The following is a 19,469-nucleotide window of genomic DNA, read 5'->3' as shown; positions in this document are numbered from 1 at the left end:
ATGGAACCACACAGCCGTCATACCGCTCAGGAAGGAGACGCATTCTGTCTCTTAGAGATGAACATACTTTGGTGCAAAGTATCTGTATTCACAGTAAAACGAGTCCTATATCAAACATAACCTGAAAGGCCGCTCAGCAAGGAGAAGCCACTGCTCCAAAACCGCCATAAAAAAGCCAGACTACGGTTTGCATCTGCACATGGAGACAAAGATAATACTTCTTGGAGAAATGTCCTCTGGTCTGATGAAACAAAAATAGAACTGTTTGGCCATAATGACCATCATTATGTTTGGAGGAAAAAGGGGGAGACTTGCAAGCCGAAGAACACCGTCCCAACCGTGAAGCACGGGGGTGGCAGCATCATGTTGTGGGCGTGCTTGCTGCAGGAGGGACTGGTGCTCTTCACAAAATAGATGGCAACATGAGGATGGAAAATTATGTGGATATATTGGAGCAACATCTCAGGACATCAGTCAGGAAGTTAAAGTTTGATCGCAAATGGGTCTTCTATATGGACAATGACCCCAAGCATACTTCCAAAGTTGTGGCAAAATGGCTTAAGGACAACAAAGTCAATGTATTGGAGTGGTCATCACATAGCCCTGACCTCAATCCCATAGAAAATTTGTGGGCAGAACTGAAAAAGCATGTGCGAGCAAGGAGGCATACAAACCTGACTCAGTTACACCAGCTCTGTCAGGAGGAATGGGCCAAAATTCACCCAATTTATTGTGGGAAGCTTGTGGAAGGCTACCCGAAACATTTGACTTAAGTTAAACAATTTAAAGGCAATGCTACCAAATACTAATTGAGTGTATGTAAACTTCTGACCCACTGGGTGAAAGAAATAAAAGCTGAAATAAATAATTATCTCTACAATTATTCTGACATTTCCCATTCTTAATATAAAGTGGTGATTCTATTTTTATTAGGATTAAATGTCAGGAATTGTGAAAACCTGAGTTGAAATGTAGTTGGCTGAGGTGTATGTAAACTTCCGACTTCAACTGTATATACTGAAGAAAAATATAAACGCAACATGTAAAGTGTTGGTCCCATGATTTGTGAAGTGAAATAAAAGAGGCATATTTCTCTCAAACTTTGTGCACCTTACAGTAATATGGAAAAATAGTCATCAATATATGGAATAACACAGAATCCCAAAGACCAAACATAATATTCATAACTCTGTTCTTCAGTTTTATGACATCATCCAATGCCCATCTAAGCAACTTTCTCTATATATACATATACCCCTGATGTCCCATCAAATGTACGTCCCCTCGGCCTTTCTCCACTCTCAAACTCCCTGCCCACTTAACAGTGTATCTTTTCATTCAACGCAAAACAGTTGGCTTTTAAAAATAAACGTCTATCTTTCTTTCTTCTCTTTCTCTCCCCGTCATTATCTTCCCCTGATGCCTCCCCCAACCCTCTCTTCTCTTCTCCACATTTCAGTGGCTAAAAATAAGTCAACACCTTCTGGAGTATCTCCCTCTCTCCGATTCATTCTCTGGTGGACATCTATCAGCCCGCTGTCATTGAAATGAAAGACTGTATTTCCGCATGGAAAAACGCACAATGTGAATGTGGTAGTAAAGCTGTAATGACCTGACTTAAGAAGGAAATTATTGTTTCGGTTTTTCTTTTTACAGTTGACAGAGCTGATTCCAAAAAGTTTGTGTGTGTTTGTGTCTGTGTGTGTCAGTGTGCATGTGCGTGAGAGAGAGAGAGAAAGATAAATTAGTGAGCTCCTGTGTTATCTCTGTCACTGTTGTGGGATTACTACACACACTGCACCTGATTTTGAGTGTCATGTTTTCATCACCTTCTCATCTGAACAGGTTTGAGAGGTTTGTCTTCAGTGAAGGTGGTCATTGTCAGTGGTGGAGAAAAGTACCCAATTGCCATACTGGAGTAAAAGTATAAATACTTTAATAGAAAATGACCCAAGTAAAAGTGAAAGTCACCCAGTAAAATACAACTTGAGTAAAAGTCTAAAAGTATTTGGTTTGAAATATACTTAAGTATTAAAAGTAAAAGTATAAATCATTTCAAATTCCTCATATTAAGCAAAGCAGACGGCACCATTTGCCTTTTTATTTATTTATGTTTTGCCAGGGGCACACTCCAACACTCCAATTATTTACAAAAGATGCATTTGTGTTTAGTGATTCCACCAGACCATAGGCAGTAGGGATGACCACGTGTTCTCTTGATAAGTGTGTACATTTCACAATGTTCCTGTTCTGCTAAGCATTCAAAATGTAACACGTAGTTTGGGTTGTCAGGGAAAATGCATGGAGTAAAAAGTGTAGTGAAGTAAAATTAAAAGTTGTCAAAAATATAAATAGTAAACTAAAGTACAGATACCCCCAAAAAACAATTTAAGTAGTACTTTAAAGTATTTGTACTTGAGTACTTTAGACCACTGGTCATTGTCCACATATTCAGTAGATGCCCTTTGTTTATCTCAATGCACATTACTATATTGCCTCCTAAATAACATAAGTGAATATAGTATCCTTGTTGACCACCAATTTATATCCAGTTTACATCCAGGAATATTCCATCATAATCAGATAATATTCTAATTTCTCCATAAAACCAGGAGTGAAAGACCACTGGAGGGCGCTGTCCGATTTGGAGACAGCCGTTGACTGTTTCTCTCATAACCAAATGTCATGCCATAGGTTATGGAGGGACGTCTTTGGTCTCTCCCTGCCTAAACGTTTCACCTCAAAATGTGTAAACTGGATATCCAACGTCAAAGTTCAAACCAAAGGCGGTATTTCTAAAATATCTCTGGCCAAACACATTTTGAACATCCATCCACTCACATGTCAAAAATCCCACAAAAACCAATGGAATGCCTGAGCTAGAATGTTCCACTAGCTAGCTAAAATCTGAGACGTTAATTAAATAAATACAAATTGGTGAGTTGAGGAGGGGTAGCTAGGTAAATTAGACCTGCAGCTAGCCATCTAGGTCTAGTTGTACAAATTATGTTTGAAATGTTAAGGAATAGAAACTGTTATGAACCTTTAAGAAAATAATGTAGATATCACTCATAATTGTCGTTATTTGCAGCGAGTCATCTTTACCCCCAGCTTTCTAACGTTAGCTAAAAGTCAATAGCTAGCTAAATTACACCATGGGTGTGAAAAAGCTTGCCAAGCATGAACATGGTAGGAGGGATTACTTCTGTTAGACTGGTCCCATATCTGTTTGTGCTGTCATTCCAACTCCTCTCCTTGCCAGACATTGTTTGGCATTACAAGGAGTGGCATGATGGCACAAACAGACTGGTACCCTAGCAGGCCACACTTTTGTAACGCTAGCTGGTTTAAAATGATACTGTGCATAGGCAACAATACAGATAATGTCGCAATTGGTTGGTATATTTTTTTGGGGGGGCTAGCTACAGTGCATTTGAGAAAGTATTCAGACCCCCTCCCCTTTTACACATTTTGTTACATTACAGCCTTATTCTAAAATGTATTACATTTTAATTAAATTTTTTATTTTCAATGACGGCCTAGGAACAGTGGGTTAACTGCCTTGATTCAGGGGCAGAACAACAGATTTGTAATTCGTCAGCTCGGGGAGTTAAACTTGCAACCTTCCGGTTACTAGTCCAACACTCTAACCACCAGGCTACTCTGCCGCCCTACCGCCGCTAGGGCCTGGGCTGGCGCAAGCCATATCTCCAACAGTGACGTGGTATGGGCTATGTAGGCTACTGTATGCACAGGGAGCTACTCTAACAGCACTACACATGTACATACATGTATATACAGTTGAAGTCGGAAGTTTACATACAGTTAGGTTGGAGTGTTTAAAACTTGTTTTTCAACCATTCCACACATTTCGTGTTAACAAACTATAGTTTTGGCAAGTCGATTAGGATATCTACTTTGTGCATGACATGTAATTTTTCCAACAATTGTTTACAGACAGATTATTTCACTTATAATTCACTGTATCACAATTCCAGTGGGTCAGAAGTTTACATACACCAAGTTGACTGTGCCTTTAAACAGCTTGGAAAATTCCAGAAAATGATGTCATGGCTTTAGAAGCTTCTGATAGGCTAATTGAAATCATTTGAGTCAATTGGAGGTGTACCTGTAGATGTATTTCAAGGCCTACCTTCAAACTCAGTGTCTCTTTGCTTGACATCATGGGAAAATCAAAATTAATCAGCCAAGACCTCAGAAAATATATTGTAGAAGTCTGTTTCATCCTTGGGAGCAATTTCCAAACGCCTGAAGGTACCACGTTCATCTGTACAAATAATAGTACGCACGTATAAACACCATGGGACCACAAAGCCATCATACCGCTCAGGACGGAGACGTGTTCTGTCTTCTAGAGAAGAACATACTTTGGTGCGAAAGGTGCAAATCAATCCCAGAACAACAGCAAAGGACCGTGTGGAGATGCTGAAGGAAACGGGTACAAAAGTATCTATATTCACAGTAAAACAAGTCTTATATCGACATAACCTGAAAGGCCGCTCAGCAAGGAAGAAGACACTGCTCCAAAACCTCCATAAAAAAAGCCAGACTATTGTTTGCAACTGCACATGGGGACAAAGATTGTACTTTTTGGAGAAATGTCCTCTGGTCTGATGAAACAAAAATAGAACTGTTTGGCCATAATGACCATCGTTATGTTTGGAGGAAAAAGGGGGAGGCTTGCAAGCTTAAGAACACCGTCCCAACCGTGAAGCACGGGGGTGGCAGCATCATGTTGTGGGGGTGCTTTGCTGCAGGAGGGACTCGTGCACTTCACAAAATAGATGGCATCATGCAGATGGAAAATGATGTGGATATATTGAAACAACATCTCAGGACATCAGTCAGGAAGTTAAAGCTTGGTCGCAAATGGGTCTTCCAAATTAACAATGACCCCAAGCATACTTTCAAAGTCATGGCAAAATGGCTTAAGGACAACAAAGTCAAGGTATTGGAGTGGCCATCACAAAGCCCTGACCTCAATTCTATAGAAAATCTGTGGGCAGAACTGAAAAAGCGTGTGCGAGCAAGGAGGCCTACAAACCTGACTCAGTTCCACCAGCTCTGTCAATAGGAATGGGCCAGAATTCACCCAACTTATTGTGGGAAGCTTGTGGAAGGCTACCCGAAACGTTTGACCCAAGTTAAACAATTTCAAGGCAATGCTACCAAATACTAATTGAGTGTATGTAAACTTCTGACCCACTGGGAATGTGACGAAATAAATAAAAGCTGAAATAAATCATTCTCTCTACTATTATTCTGACATTTCACATTCTTAAAGTGGTGATCCTATCTGACCTAAAACAGGGCATTTTACTAGGATTAAATGTCAGGAATCGTGAAAAACTGAGTTTAAATGTATTTGGCTAAGGTGTATGTAAATTTCGAACTTCAACTATATATATATTTATACAGTACAAGTCAAAAGTTTGGACACACCTACTCATTCAAGGGTATTTCTTTATTTTCACTATTTTCTACATTGTAGAATAATAGTGAAGACATCAAAACTATGAAATAACACATATGGAATCATGTAGTAACCCAAAAAGTATTAAACAAATCTAAATATATTTTATATTTGAGATTCTTCTAATTAGCCACCCTTTGCCTTGATGACAGCTTTGCACACTCTTGGCATTCTCCAAACTTTTGACTGGTACTGTATATATTTTTCATCTCCCAATACATACCTGGTATTTATTTATGCAAGACAAATCCGATCACACATGAAAAGTCATGGATCGGATTATTTTGTGAATGTATGATTTCTCTGACTGTAATGTATGTTTTAAAACTGTTTCTTTATGCGAGTGCTAATGTGACGTAAAAAAAGTATCGTACACTCTCTCTCTGTCTCCATCTCTCTCTGCGTGTGTGTATGATGCCAGCCTTTGACGTGTGTGGTCACGGATTTGAGGAAGTTGCGCTTTATTCTGGCAACGAGATCTTGTGATCCGAGGTGTAAGAACTTGATTATGATTTGATGAGATCTTGTGGTTGTTATTCATCGTTTACTTGCCCATTTGTAGTTGTCCAGCCCTTCCTCGTTTGACTTTACTGGTAGAGATTGAATGAGTGAGAGACAGAGCATAAGGATGTCAAAGACTTATGCCCTTGATACAGATTGAAAGACACTGTTACAGTAATTAACTAGCAATGTAAATAGCAACAGCCGAGACAGGTAAAACAGTACAGCCTAAATAACAGTCCTTATTACAGATTGGCAATAGTGGAAGTATCTCTCCCATATGACCCTTAATTGCTTAAATGGCACATATTATCTTTGTTTTGTTGCGTTGTTTTCTTCAGATTCACTGGTGTAACGTAGTTTCTCTGGACACCCCGCAAGGTTGGAGTTCGCCTCCCGCAGGGTCTAACATTGTTGTGTGTAAAACCAATCTATTAATGCCAAGTAATACAGTCAGTCCACCCTGAAAACACGAGCTTACTGGGGACTGTTTTATTATGCAGTGTACGATCTATAGCTAATGTATATACCTGCTATTTAGTAACCTTTTATAAACGTTTTAAAAATACAAATTACATCAAATAGCTTAACAATGAGGACAAAATAGTGGACTTGAGAATAAATTCAGCCACTATTTATTGTTGAACTCAGCCGATTTTGTCTGGCTAGTAGCCTACACAAATGGGCTGCAATATTCAGGGTAAATTAAATTAAATCCAATTTAGGAGACTCCCCTAGTGTCCTGACGGCTTCCTTTTTTGTGTGCAAATGTTTTCGCCAAGGGTTGTAGGTCCAGGTTGGGAGCCTGACTGTTTTCTATAGTGAGTATTACAAACCCATACAGTCTTTCCTGAGACATTGTGCGTTATATGTCCATTGTGCTGCACACAATTTAAACGGAGTCTTGAATGATGCATGCAAAATTATAAACCGATGGTTTGAGCCCTGAATGCTGTTCGGCTGAAAGACATGGTATATCAGACCGGATACCACTGGTATGACCTCAGAAAATATTTTGTACTGTTCTAATTACATTGGCAACCAGTTTATAATAGCAATAAGGCACCTCGGGGGTTTTGGTATATGGCCAATATACCACGGCTAATGACTATCCAGGCACTCCGCGATGCGTCGTACATAAGAACAACCCTTAGCCGTGGTATATTGGCCATATTACACAAACCCCGAGGTGTCTTATTGCTTAAGTATACCAGAGATAAGGGACTGTTGATATTGCAACCACACAACTCAAACGGCGGTTCACAATATAAATGAAATCGCAAACCGCTTTTTTTTGTTCAAGCCCTCAATAACTGTTGTCTGCTAAAGACGATAATCTGCATCTGCCAAATGATTGGCTTTCCGGTATCCAGACGACCTGTCCCAAGAGCTTCATGTACAGTTAACCTGGCAATTCAGGAGAATGAGAGGCTCAATTAATGATGTTGCAGAACTGCTGTATTTCAAGCACATCTCCCTTCTGCCAAGTTTCCCTGGTGTTGCTATGGCAATCAAGCTGTTTTTACCATCCTTGTGACTCTTGCTACTGAGGAGAGATCGTTTTCCAAACGAAAACTCAGAAAGAGGTACCTAAGGAAGCGTTAGGCTCTCGCTTTGATATACCGTGTAGAACACCTGAGGAAGGCCATCCTAGCCTTTACCACGGCATCCGCGGCGCTGTCCGGTACACGGGGGTTCACATTTAATGTGTACGCATTCAGACACGATCCCCGACAATATTACTTGAGATGAGAGCGAGAGGGATTTACGGGAGAGGAGGGGTTGAACTGAAGGGAGGGGAGACTGGGTGAAGGAAGGTTTATATAAAGTATGAAAAAGAGAGTTAAGAGAAGAGAGAGAAGGAGTTGTTCATATAAGTGACTGGGGGAATTGTTCTGAACCGTGAGTAATGTAGGGTGGGTTCATTTTTCCACATAAATGAAATAAGGAATGTTGCAGTGGGGCAGTTGTCTCTTTTTTATGTGTCTGGTTTCTTTGGCAATGTTGGAGTATTAATATGTTGGCATTCAATACGACTGCAGCAAAATGCAATGACCAGGCGTCACAACGACACAGCAAAGCATTATTTAGGCTATATGCTATTCAAAAAGGTCATTCAAGAGAGTCATTGACATTTGAAAGCACTTTCAGAGGAGAGAGAGGATCATTTAATTTTTACCTTCAATTTTGTTTCTTCTCAGTTCTGATTTTCTTTTTTTCTTGTTTCCTCTCTTCAGTGAAGTGACTACAGTGAAGTGACTACAGTGAAGTGACTACAGTGAAGTGACTACAGTGAAGTGACTACAGTGAAGTGACTACAGTGAAGTGACTACAGTGAAGTGACTACAGTGAAGTGACTACAGTGAAGTGACTACCAGGGAAGCTTAAAAAGAGAGAGGGTGAAATTGCGGGCGCTGTGTGTGTGTGTGTGTGTGCGGGACGAGACCATGCTCAGGTGTGAGGGAGGGGCAGGGCCGCGGAGGTGGCTGACCCTGGTCACAGGGCTGCTGGAGTGCCTTTGTTTCGCTGGGGCCGTGTTCGGCTGGGCCTCCCTGGTGTTCGTCCTGAAGACAGAAGGCTACTTCAGCTCCCTGTGTGTCAACATCCCCGGGGTCAATGGAATGCAATTCCTAGGTCAGTGACTGAGACACCTCACTGTCACAGTAGAGCTTACAATACAAATACATATCTCATGCACACACACACACACACACGCACGCACGCACACACACACACACACACACACACACACACACACACACACACACACACACACACACACACACACACACACACACACACACACACACACACACACACACACACACACACACACACACACACACCTGTCCATACTGACAGCTCTCTGACTGCCTGTGTGTGTGTGCGCGCGTGTGTTTCAGACTGCAGTGGTCAGGATGAACAGTTCTCCCTCATCTTCACCATCGCTTCCTTCATGACCAACTTTCTACTGCTGCCCAATGGCTTCCTGTTCGACCGTTTTGGCACCATGGCAGTCAGGCTGCTGGGAATGTAAGTCTTTGTATAAACATACTATAAAGCATCACTAAGCTGCACAGGGTTCATAACCTATATTCAACCGTGATTGATGGTTAGATGTCAATTGTAGTAACGATAACAATCTGGCAAGAGACAACTGACAGAGAGAATGTGAAACAGTCAAATGCAGTGTTGTCACTGAAACACGGGACTGAACACAGCTACACGAGTATTGTCTAATCTTAACTTGAGACTGTAACTTGACATTTCACGCAAATCTTCCATTGATCTCAACCACTAATTTGCGCTCAGCCTTGAGTTGCCCGCAAGGATTTGGCCTTTACGTGAAGACAGTAGACTATAAAGTCTCGTTGAATGTTAACGCGTCTGTTCAAAAGTTAATGAGGCTTTAATAAGTGCTTCATCTCACGTCACGGAAATTGAGATTTCTTTGTGTCTAGTCTGTGCTACCTAATGTGACCGATTTCATGGCTGTTAGACAGAGGCCGTCAAAGAAAGACACAGATCTATGAAGCACCACATCAGCTGTTATGGCCTGAGCCATAACAGAGAGCCCTCTGTCTGTCTCTCTCTTCACCAGTCTCTCCAACAGTTGATCTCTGTCCCTGTCTATCGTTCTCCCTGGTTTTGGTATCTAAGTGACGGTAAAGCATGTGTTGTTACTCTCCAGTGCTAAGTCACTCGTTCTCTGCCTGTCACATCCTGTTATTTCCCTTGGAGGGGTTCCCATGTCTGTGAGCTCTGGGAAGAGCAAGGGAAAGGCAAAGTGTGTGTGTGTGTGTGTGTGTGTGTGTGTGTGTGTGTGTGTGTGTGTGTGTGTGTGTGTGTGTGTGTGTGTGTGTGTGTGTGTGTGTGTGTGTGTGTGTGTGTGTGTGTGTGTGTGTGTGTGTGTGTGTGTGTGTGTGTGTGTGTGTGTGTGTGTGTGTGTGTTAGAAAAGAGAGAGAGAGAGTAGGCAGAAGGACATGAGAGATATAGTGACTGAAAAGAGAGCCCAAGGGAAAGTGGTGGGGCGGGGGGGGGTTCTAGTTTCTTGTTTGACGAGATCAGACTTTGACGTTTTGACGTTGGACAGGATGGAAGAGTTATAGGGTGGAAGAGATTTTGAGCTATAGTTGAAAGGAGCGAGGGCTGGGAGTTATGTTGACTGTGATTGTTCAGAGTGTGGTTGAGCTCGGGGCTGATGGGGTTGGGATGGGCCAACCAGGGTTAATGTGGCACAGACCCAGTTACTTAACAACATTTCACAGCCACAGATTACAAAACCCGCAACAACATTGGCTGAGCCAATCAAAAGCCAATCCAGATGTTTTTGATATGGGTAGAGGGGAAATAAAAAGAGAAGCAATGCAAATAGAGTGGAGACTAGAGAGAGAGGTGGAGATGAGAACTGCAACTCCTAGTGAGGACCAGGAAGACACAGTAGAATAGAGAGAGTGGAGACTAGAGAGAGAGGTGGAAATGAGAACTGCACCTCCTAGTGAGGCCCATAAAACACAGTAGAATAGAGAGAGTGGAGACTAAAGAGAGAGGTGGAGATGAGAACTGCAACTCCTAGTGAGGACCAGGAAGACACAGTAGAATAGAGAGAGTGGAGACTAGAGAGAGAGGTGGAAATGAGAACTGCACCTCCTAGTGAGGCCCATAAAACACAGTAGAATAGAGAGAGTGGAGACTAGAGAGAGAGGTGGAGATGAGAACTGCACCTCCTAGTGAGGGGCCAGGAAGACACAGTAGAATAGAGAGAGTGGAGACTAAAGAGAGAGGTGGAGATGAGAACTGCACCTCCTAGTGAGGAGCCAGGAAAACACAGTAGAATAGAGAGAGTGGAGACTAAAGAGAGAGGTGGAGATGAGAACTACACCTCCTAGTGAGGACCAGGAAAACACAGTAGAATAGAGAGAGTGGAGACTAAAGAGAGAGGTGGAGATGGGAACTACACCTCCTAGTGAGGGCCAGGAAAACACAGTAGAATAGAGAAAGTGGAGACTAAAGAGAGAGGTGGAGATGAGAACTACACCTCCTCGTGAGGACCAGGAAAACACAGTGAATAGGCTAAAGGCTCTCAGAACAGGACTAGGACAGTAGGAGGGAGAACCAGGGGAAAGAATTAGAGTTAAACCTGAGTCTCTTTTATCATTAACCCCTGCCTGTGTGTGTGTGTGTGTGTGTGTGTGTGTGTGTGTGTGTGTGTGTGTGTGTGTGTGTGTGTGTGTGTGTGTGTGTGTGTGTGTGTGTGTGTGTGTGTGTGTGTGTGTGTGTGTGTGTGTGTGTGTGTGTGTGTGTGTGTGTGTGTGTGTGTGTGTGTGTGTGTGTGTGTGTGTTCACGCGCACGCCTGGCTGAATTCACATGATGGTTGTGATCACTTATTCTTATTCTCCAGATCACTTTACACCACTGGTGCCTTGCTTGTGGCCTTTTCAAGTTCAGGTAAAATCCTTTACTTTTCTATAGTGTAATACTATTTGAGAAGAACAGGTTTGATGGAACAGCTTACACGAACACCATGGAGTTTGATACATTTTTTATCAAAAGTTGACAAGATCGTTACAGTTTCATCAGCAATTTGCAAGATCTCAAGAGGGATAAGTCTGTTTTTTTTCTCTCTCAGCTCTGTCCTCTCTCCTCTTCCCGGCCCTGTCCTTCATCGCTGTGGGAGGCATATTGTTTCTGGTCACCAACATGCAGGTCCGTCCTCTCATATTTATGACCTCCTGAATAAACATCAGTCATGTACACAGCAGTCCTCAGGGTACTCTCAGTAAACAGGACCGTGACTGAGAACATACCCTTGATGTAACCATGGACAACCTTGCCTTGGGCCACACATTTGTTTCCTTTTGACCTGTGGTTTTGTCAGTCTGTGGTGTGTACTGATGAGAAGCATGAGACACTCAGACACACAGGCCTGGCGAGTTATGTTTCCCCTCTCTGTGGCCCCCTGTAGATAGGCAACCTGTTTGGTTCCGCTCGCTCCACCATCATCACCCTTTACAATGGTGCCTTCGACTCCTCCTCCGCCCTCTTCCTCATCATCAAGGTAACATTGTTAAACACACCCGCCCACAGACTATCAGTCGGTGGCTGTCCATGAGTGAATTAAGATTATGATGATGGTGATTTCTTCCCTCGTGTCTCCCTCCAGCTGCTATTTGAGGTTGGGATATCTCTACGTGCCTCTTTCCTCTTCCTGGCTGCGTGTGGCATCATCCACCTGGCCAGGACCTTCCTCCTTCTACCCAGAACACACATCCCCTACCCCCTCCCTGAGGGCTACACCTACGGGTAAGAACACATACCCTACCCCCTCCCTGAGGGCTACACCTACGGGTAAGAACACCCCCCCGTGAGGGATACACCTACGGGTAAGAACACATCTCCTACCCCCTCCCTGAGGGATACACCTACGGGTAAGAACACATCTCCTACCCCCTCCCTGAGGGCTACACCTACGGGTAAGAACACATCCCCTACCCCCTCCCTGAGGGCTACACCTACGGGTAAGATCACATCCCTTACCCCCTCCCTGAGGGATACACCTACGGGTAAGAACACATCCCCTACCCCCTCCCTGAGGGATACACCTACGGGTAAGAACACATCTCCTACCCCCTCCCTGAGGGATACACCTACGGGTAAGAACACATCCCCTACCCCCTCCCTGAGGGATACACCTACGGTTCAGAACACATCTCCTTCCCCCTCCCTGAGGGATACACCTACGGGTCAGAAAACATCCCCTACCCCCTCCCTGAGGGATACACCTACGGGTAAGAACACATCTCCTACCCCCTCCTGAGGGATACACCTACGGGTAAGAACACATCTCCTTCCCCCTCCCTGAGGGATACACCTACGGGTAAGAACACATCCCCTACCCCCTCCCTGAGGGATACACCTACGGGTAAGAACACATCCCCTACCCCCTCCCTGAGGGATACACCTACGGGTAAGAACACATCCCCTACCCCCTCCCTGAGGGTGACACCTACGGGCAAGAACACATCCCCTACCCCCTCCCTGAGGGATACACCTACGGGTAAGAACACATCCCCTACCCCTCCCTGAGGGTGACACCTACGGGCAAGAACACATCCCCTACCCCCTCCCTGAGGGATACACCTACGGGTAAGAACACATCGCCTACCCCCTCCCTGAGGGTGACACCTACGGGCAAGAACACATCCCCTACCCCTCCCTGAGGGATACACCTACGGGTAAGAACTCATCTCCTACCCCCTCCCTGAGGGATACACCTACGGGTAAGAACACATCCCCTACCCCCTCCCTGAGGGATACACCTACGGGTAAGAACACATCCCCTACCCCCTCCCTGAGGGATACACCTACGGGTAAGAACACATCCCCTACCCCTCCCTGAGGGTGACACCTACGGGCAAGAACACATCCCCTACCCCCTCCCTGAGGGATACACCTACGGGTAAGAACTCATCTCCTACCCCCTCCCTGAGTGCTCCACCTACGGGTAAGAACACATCTCATACCCCCTCCTGAGGGATACACCTACGGGTAAGAACTCATCTCCTACCCCCCTGAGTGCTCCACCTACGGGTAAGAACTCATCTCCTACCCCCTCCCTGAGGGATACACCTACGGGTAAGAACTCATCTCCTACCCCCTCCCTGAGTGCTCCACCTACGGGTAAGAACACATCTCCTACCCCCTCCCTGAGGGCTACACCTATGGGTAAGAATACATCTCCTACCCCCTCCCTGAGGGCTACACCTACGGATAACAATACATCTCCTACCCCCTCCCTGAGGGCTACACCTACGGGTAACAATACATCTCCTACCCCCTCCCTGAGGGCTACACCTACGGGTAACAATACATCTCCTACCCCCTCCCTGAGGGCTACACCTACGGGTAACAATACATCTCCTACCCCTTCCACAGCACAGCAACTGGACAGAAAATAGACCCAAGGAAAGAAGGGAATAAATGTCTGCTGAATGTTTGTTGCTCTTAGAAGAAGGTCCAACAAATACTAGAGACCCCCAGCACACCCCCTGGTCTGTCTGGCCTCCCTGTGTGACTCTAACCAGTGTTGCCGTTACTTCCTGTGACAGGATGAAGAGCCGTGGCCAGGCCAAGACCTTCAGCTCAGAACAGGCAGCAGCCAACTGCAACATGCAGAGGGATGATGTCACGGAGGAAATGCCTTTTAACAAGGAGAGCGCAGAGAAAGGTGTGTAGATTTTGGTTACCTTGATGTCAGGTCTGCTCGTTCCCTGGTCCCAAATATTCAGGATTAGTTGCCCGTACAGACCTTGTTTACTACAATTACACAATCTTATGTGAATTTGTAACTGATTTGACCTCTCTCACCCCCTACCCTCCTCTTCTCAGTGGCTACTTTCTGGGAGTGTTTCCTGTCCAAGTTCTTCCTCTGGCACCTGGTGTGGCTTTCTGTCATGCAGCTGAGGCACTACCTGTTCATCGGCACCCTCAACCCCATGCTGCAGAGACTGACCCAGGGAGAACCTTCTCTGGGTACACACACAAGTGTCTATTAACAGGCATTATAGTTCAGTCTTAAATGTTTCTAAATATCTTATTGACATTTGATAAAGTTGACTTAAAGTGTTACCCTTTATTTGAAAGTTACTGTCCATTGTTTCCAGATTTCTATGAAATATGACGTATAATTAATTACAGTCATTTGAATAGTTTTCCTTCCAATTCTTTTTTATTAAGTATGTTAAAAAGCAGCTTTTCTGTGTTGGAATGGTGTGGGCGTATAGCGGTCATTACAAATATTCATGTGAGTAGACTGCTGAATGGCCAGCTCATCCTTCTCAGGTGGATGACATCATCCTCTATTAGGAAGTAGCAAAGCATTTTTGAAACGGTCTGTTTGAGAAAATAGTTTGAGGGGGGGGTTTTGAAAAGTGTTTTTTTCTCTAATTGATGTTTTGGCCACAAATACGAGTATAGGATGAGTCAACAACATTATTTGGAAATGAGTTAACATAATATTAACTTTTAAAAGGTAGATGTTCCCAGACATTTACTTTAAAGTGCTACCCTTCTCTCTTTTTAAGCACGTCCTTATTCCGCTCTGTTTATCCCTGCAGTGAGCACGTACACCAATGCGTTTGCTGTGACCCAGCTGTGTGGGGTGCTGTGTGCCCCCTGGAACGGCCTCATCATGGACCGACACAAGGGCAAGCCCAGGACCCCCGGTACCAACCTCACCTATACACACTACTACAACCCCCCCTACAACACACATGTGAAACCTCACACACACACTCCAAACCAAACACACACACACTCCAAACCTCGCACACACACACTCCAAACCTCACACACACACACTCCAAACCAAACACACACACACTCCAAACCTCACACACACACTCCAAACCTCACACACACTCCAAACCTCACACACACACACTCCAAACCTCACACACACACACACTCCAAACCAAACACACTAAGACCGTTTTTAGACTCGTACCAGCGTCAGATTTGAATTTCTCCAGATTTTGTATATGTTTTTATTACATTTTACTGTAGGAACATTTGGCTTGAAGAGCCTCTGACTTTACATTACTGCTCGGAGAGGGGTAAGGGAAGTGGTAGTGTCGGAGGTGGCGTAGAGTCATGGAGAAGACCGAATTGAATAGAGATTTGCGTCTTTGTGTGTGTGGGTGCGTATGTTTGGTGTGGGTACATGTGTTTCTTGTGTGTGTACATACTGTATATGTTTGGTGTGTGTGTGTGTGTGCGTGTGCGTGTGTGTGTGTAGGAGTGAGTGAGAAGGAGGCAGACCTGCGTGCGTCGGTGCTCTCCCTGACCCTGACGGCGCTGCAGTGTGTCCTGTTCTCCATCTGTGCCTCCACCCCCTTCCTCCCCCTCCAGTACCTCACCTTCATCCTGCAGGTCCTCAACCGATCCTTCCTCTACGGAGGCCATGCAGCCTTCATCAGCATTGTGTGAGTCACACACACACGCACACGCACACGCACACGCACACACACACACACACACACACACACACACACACACACACACACACACACACACACACACACACACACACACACACACACACACACACACACACACACACCAGTTGTTTGCAATAAAAAACCTAATGGAACAGGATAAGGGGAGCACGGATAGACGCCAACACCTTCTTAGCGTCATACTTTTGTACCGTACTAACAAATCAATTAAATGATCTCTCTTGCCTCTCTCTCTCTCTCTCTCTCTCTCTCTCTCTCTCTCTCTCTCTCTCGCTCTCTCTCTCTCTCTCGCTGTAGTTTTCCTCCCTGTCACTTTGGGAAGCTGTATGGTATGGCCATGGCTCTGTCTGCAGTGGTTTCTCTGCTGCAGTACCCCTGCTTTATCCTGGTCAAAGGAGTGCTGGGAGGAGACCCACTATACGTGAGTGGAGCTACTGTCGTTAGAATGACCAGATATACTACCTTTACCATTGGCAGTGTCGGGGAAGCTACTTTGACGATATGGTTTAACAAGTTACCGAATACTTCACACTGGAAGAGGTCAAGCTACACTAAAGCTACCCTTAAGAAAAATCTACTTTACTTTGCTGAAGTTACTTTGTGATAAATGATCATATCTAAATGTCATAGACTAGAAATAGCAAGAATAAATCACTCTGGAGTCAGATGTTTAAAAAAAGTGTAATTTAGCCCAGTAAACACAAAAACTGTTTCAAGTGAGAAGGTCTGATGCCAAAAAAGAAAGGAAATTCCTACAGTGTTGAGGAGTAGTGAACAACATGTAGTTCAACTAGTCATTTAATTACATTTTGCAGTAGCTTGGTGGTAGTTGAACTAAATTCTAATCTAGGTAGTTTTCAGTAGTTCATTACTTGTTTGCCATGTGGTGATGTAGCTAACTACTTGAACTACACGTTTTTGTGTTTAAGAGACTAAATTACACGTTCTGTTAACAACTGACTCCAGGGTGATTACACGTTCTGTTAACATCTGACTCCAGGGTGATTACACGTTCTGTTAACATCTGACTCCAGGGTGATTACACGTTCTGTTAACATCTGACTCCAGGGTGATTACACTTTCTGTTAACATCTGACTCCAGGGTGATTACACGTTCTGTTAACATCTGACTCCAGGGTGATTACACGTTCTGTTAACATCTGACTCCAGGGTGATTACACTTTCTGTTAACATCTGACTCCAGGGTGATTACACGTTCTGTTAACATCTGACTCCGGGGTGATTACACGTTCTGTTAACATCTGACTCCAGGGTGATTACACGTTCTGTTAACATCTGACTCCAGGGTGATTACACGTTCTGTTAACATCTGACTCCAGGGTGATTACACTTTCTGTTAACATCTGACTCCAGGGTGATTACACGTTCTGTTAACATCTGACTCCGGGGTGATTACACGTTCTGTTAACATCTGACTCCGGGGTGATTACACGTTCTGTTAACATCTGACTCCAGGGTGATTACACGTTCTGTTAACATCTGACTCCGGGGTGATTACACGTTCTGTTAACATCTGACTCCGGGGTGATTACACGTTCTGTTAACATCTGACTCCGGGGTGATTACACGTTCTGTTAACATCTGACTCCGGGGTGATTACACGTTCTGTTAACATCTGACTCCAGGGTGATTACACGTTCTGTTAACATCTGACTCCGGGGTGATTACACGTTCTGTTAACATCTGACTCCAGGGTGATTACACGTTCTGTTAACATCTGACTCCGGGGTGATTACACGTTGTGTTAACATCTGACTCCAGGGTGATTACACGTTCTGTTAACATCTGACTCCAGGGTGATTACACGTTCTGTTAACATCTGACTCCAGGGTGATTACACGTTCTGTTAACATCTGACTCCGGGGTGATTACACGTTCTGTTAACATCTGACTCCAGGGTGATTACACGTTCTGTTAACATCTGACTCCAGGGTGATTACACTTTCTGTTAACATCTTACTCCAGGGTGATTACAAGTTCTGTTAACATCTGACTCCAGGGTGATTACACGTTCTGTTAACATCTGACTCGAGGGTGATTACACGTTCTGTTAACATCTTACTCCAGGGTGATTACACGTTCTGTTTTGTTCTTGCAATTTGTAGTCTATGACATTTTAGATTTAGATATCATAATTAGTAGCTTCTTAAACTATATTTTCAGAGTAGCTTCCTCGACACTGGTTAGCAACACCGCCACATGGGGCGGCAGGTAATCTAGGGGTTAGAGCGTTGGACTTATAACCGAAAGGTTGCAAGATCGAATCCCCGAGCTGACAAGCTAAAAATCTGTTGTTCTGCCCCTGAATAAGGCAGTTAACCCACTGTTCCTAGGCTGTCATTGAAAAAATAATTTGTTATTTTTGCCTAGTTGTTCTGACTTGCCTAGTTAAATAAAGGTAAAATAAATAAAAAAAATATGTGAAAAAAACATGGCAAACAATTAATTAACTAATGAAAACACTACCAAGATTTGAATTTATTTCAATGACCACCCAAGCTACTGTCAAGAAATGACTAGTTAAACTATGTGTAGTTCACTACTCCCCAACACTGGCCATTGGTAGAGCTTTTCAGCCCACCATTATGTTCTAAAGTGGAGTTATTGCAGAGTGGTGACCCCATCTCCCTTCCCCCACCTCCTCACTCTCTGTCTTCTCTCTCTTCCCTCTACAGGTGAACATAGCTCTGACGTTACTCAGCCTGCTGGCCTTCATCCATCCTGCCTGTGTCTATCTGCATTGTCGTGGCCTGGCTGCCCGGAGGGGTAAACCCAAGGACTCACCTTCCTCTTAGACCAGCTCTAAAAATACTTTCAAATGGCCATTTCAGCCCTCACTACTAAAGGACACCTTTAATAAAGGACAACAATAAGAAGAAGAGACTTGCTTGGGCCAAGAAACATGAGCAATGGACATTAGACCGGTAGAAATGTGTCCTTTGGTCTGGAGTCCAAATTGTAGATGTTTGGTTCCAACCGCTGTGACTTTGTGAGACGCAGAGTAGGTGAACGGATGATCCCTGCATGTGTATTTCCCATCGTAAAGCACGGAGAATGATGTGTTATGGTGTTGGGGTGCTTTTCAAGGCACACTTAACCAACATGGCTACCACAGCATTCTGCAGCGATACCCCATCCCATCTGGTTTGAGTTTAGTGGGATTATTTTTGGATTTTTAACAGGACAATGACCCAACACACCTCCAGGCTGTGTAAGAGCTATTTTACAAAGGAGAGTGATGGAGTGCTGCATCAGATGACCTGGCCTCCACAACCCCCCGAGCTCAACCAAATTGAGATGGTTAGGGATGAGTCGGACCGCAGAGTGAAGGAAAAGCTGCCAACAAGTGCTCAGCATATGTGGGAACTCCATCACCACTGGAAAAGCATTCCAGGTGAAGCTGGTTGAGAGAATGCCAAGAGTGTGCAAAGCTGT

At 44.3% G+C, this 19,469-nt stretch overlaps 1 protein-coding gene across 1 annotated transcript; it reads left to right on the top strand.

The window, feature by feature from the left end:
- The first annotated feature begins 8,314 nt into the window (after positions 1–8,314).
- LOC124010429 (solute carrier family 43 member 3-like) lies at positions 8,315–19,320 on the top strand. The gene is made up of 12 exons (XM_046322846.1): positions 8,315–8,629; positions 8,899–9,028; positions 11,399–11,445; positions 11,627–11,703; positions 11,963–12,055; positions 12,161–12,300; positions 14,106–14,224; positions 14,386–14,529; positions 15,114–15,221; positions 15,794–15,980; positions 16,311–16,434; positions 18,710–19,320. The coding sequence occupies exons 1-12, from the start codon at positions 8,443–8,445 to the stop codon at positions 18,827–18,829; spliced, it is 1,476 nt and encodes a 491-aa protein (XP_046178802.1). The 5' UTR covers positions 8,315–8,442; the 3' UTR covers positions 18,830–19,320.
- Positions 19,321–19,469: the final 149 nt, after the last annotated feature.

The sequence above is a fragment of the Oncorhynchus gorbuscha genome, linkage group LG23, assembly GCF_021184085.1.
Source record: "Oncorhynchus gorbuscha isolate QuinsamMale2020 ecotype Even-year linkage group LG23, OgorEven_v1.0, whole genome shotgun sequence".
In the NCBI taxonomy this organism is placed as follows: Eukaryota; Metazoa; Chordata; class Actinopteri; order Salmoniformes; family Salmonidae; genus Oncorhynchus; species Oncorhynchus gorbuscha.
This window is presented reverse-complemented; position numbering and strand designations above follow the sequence as displayed.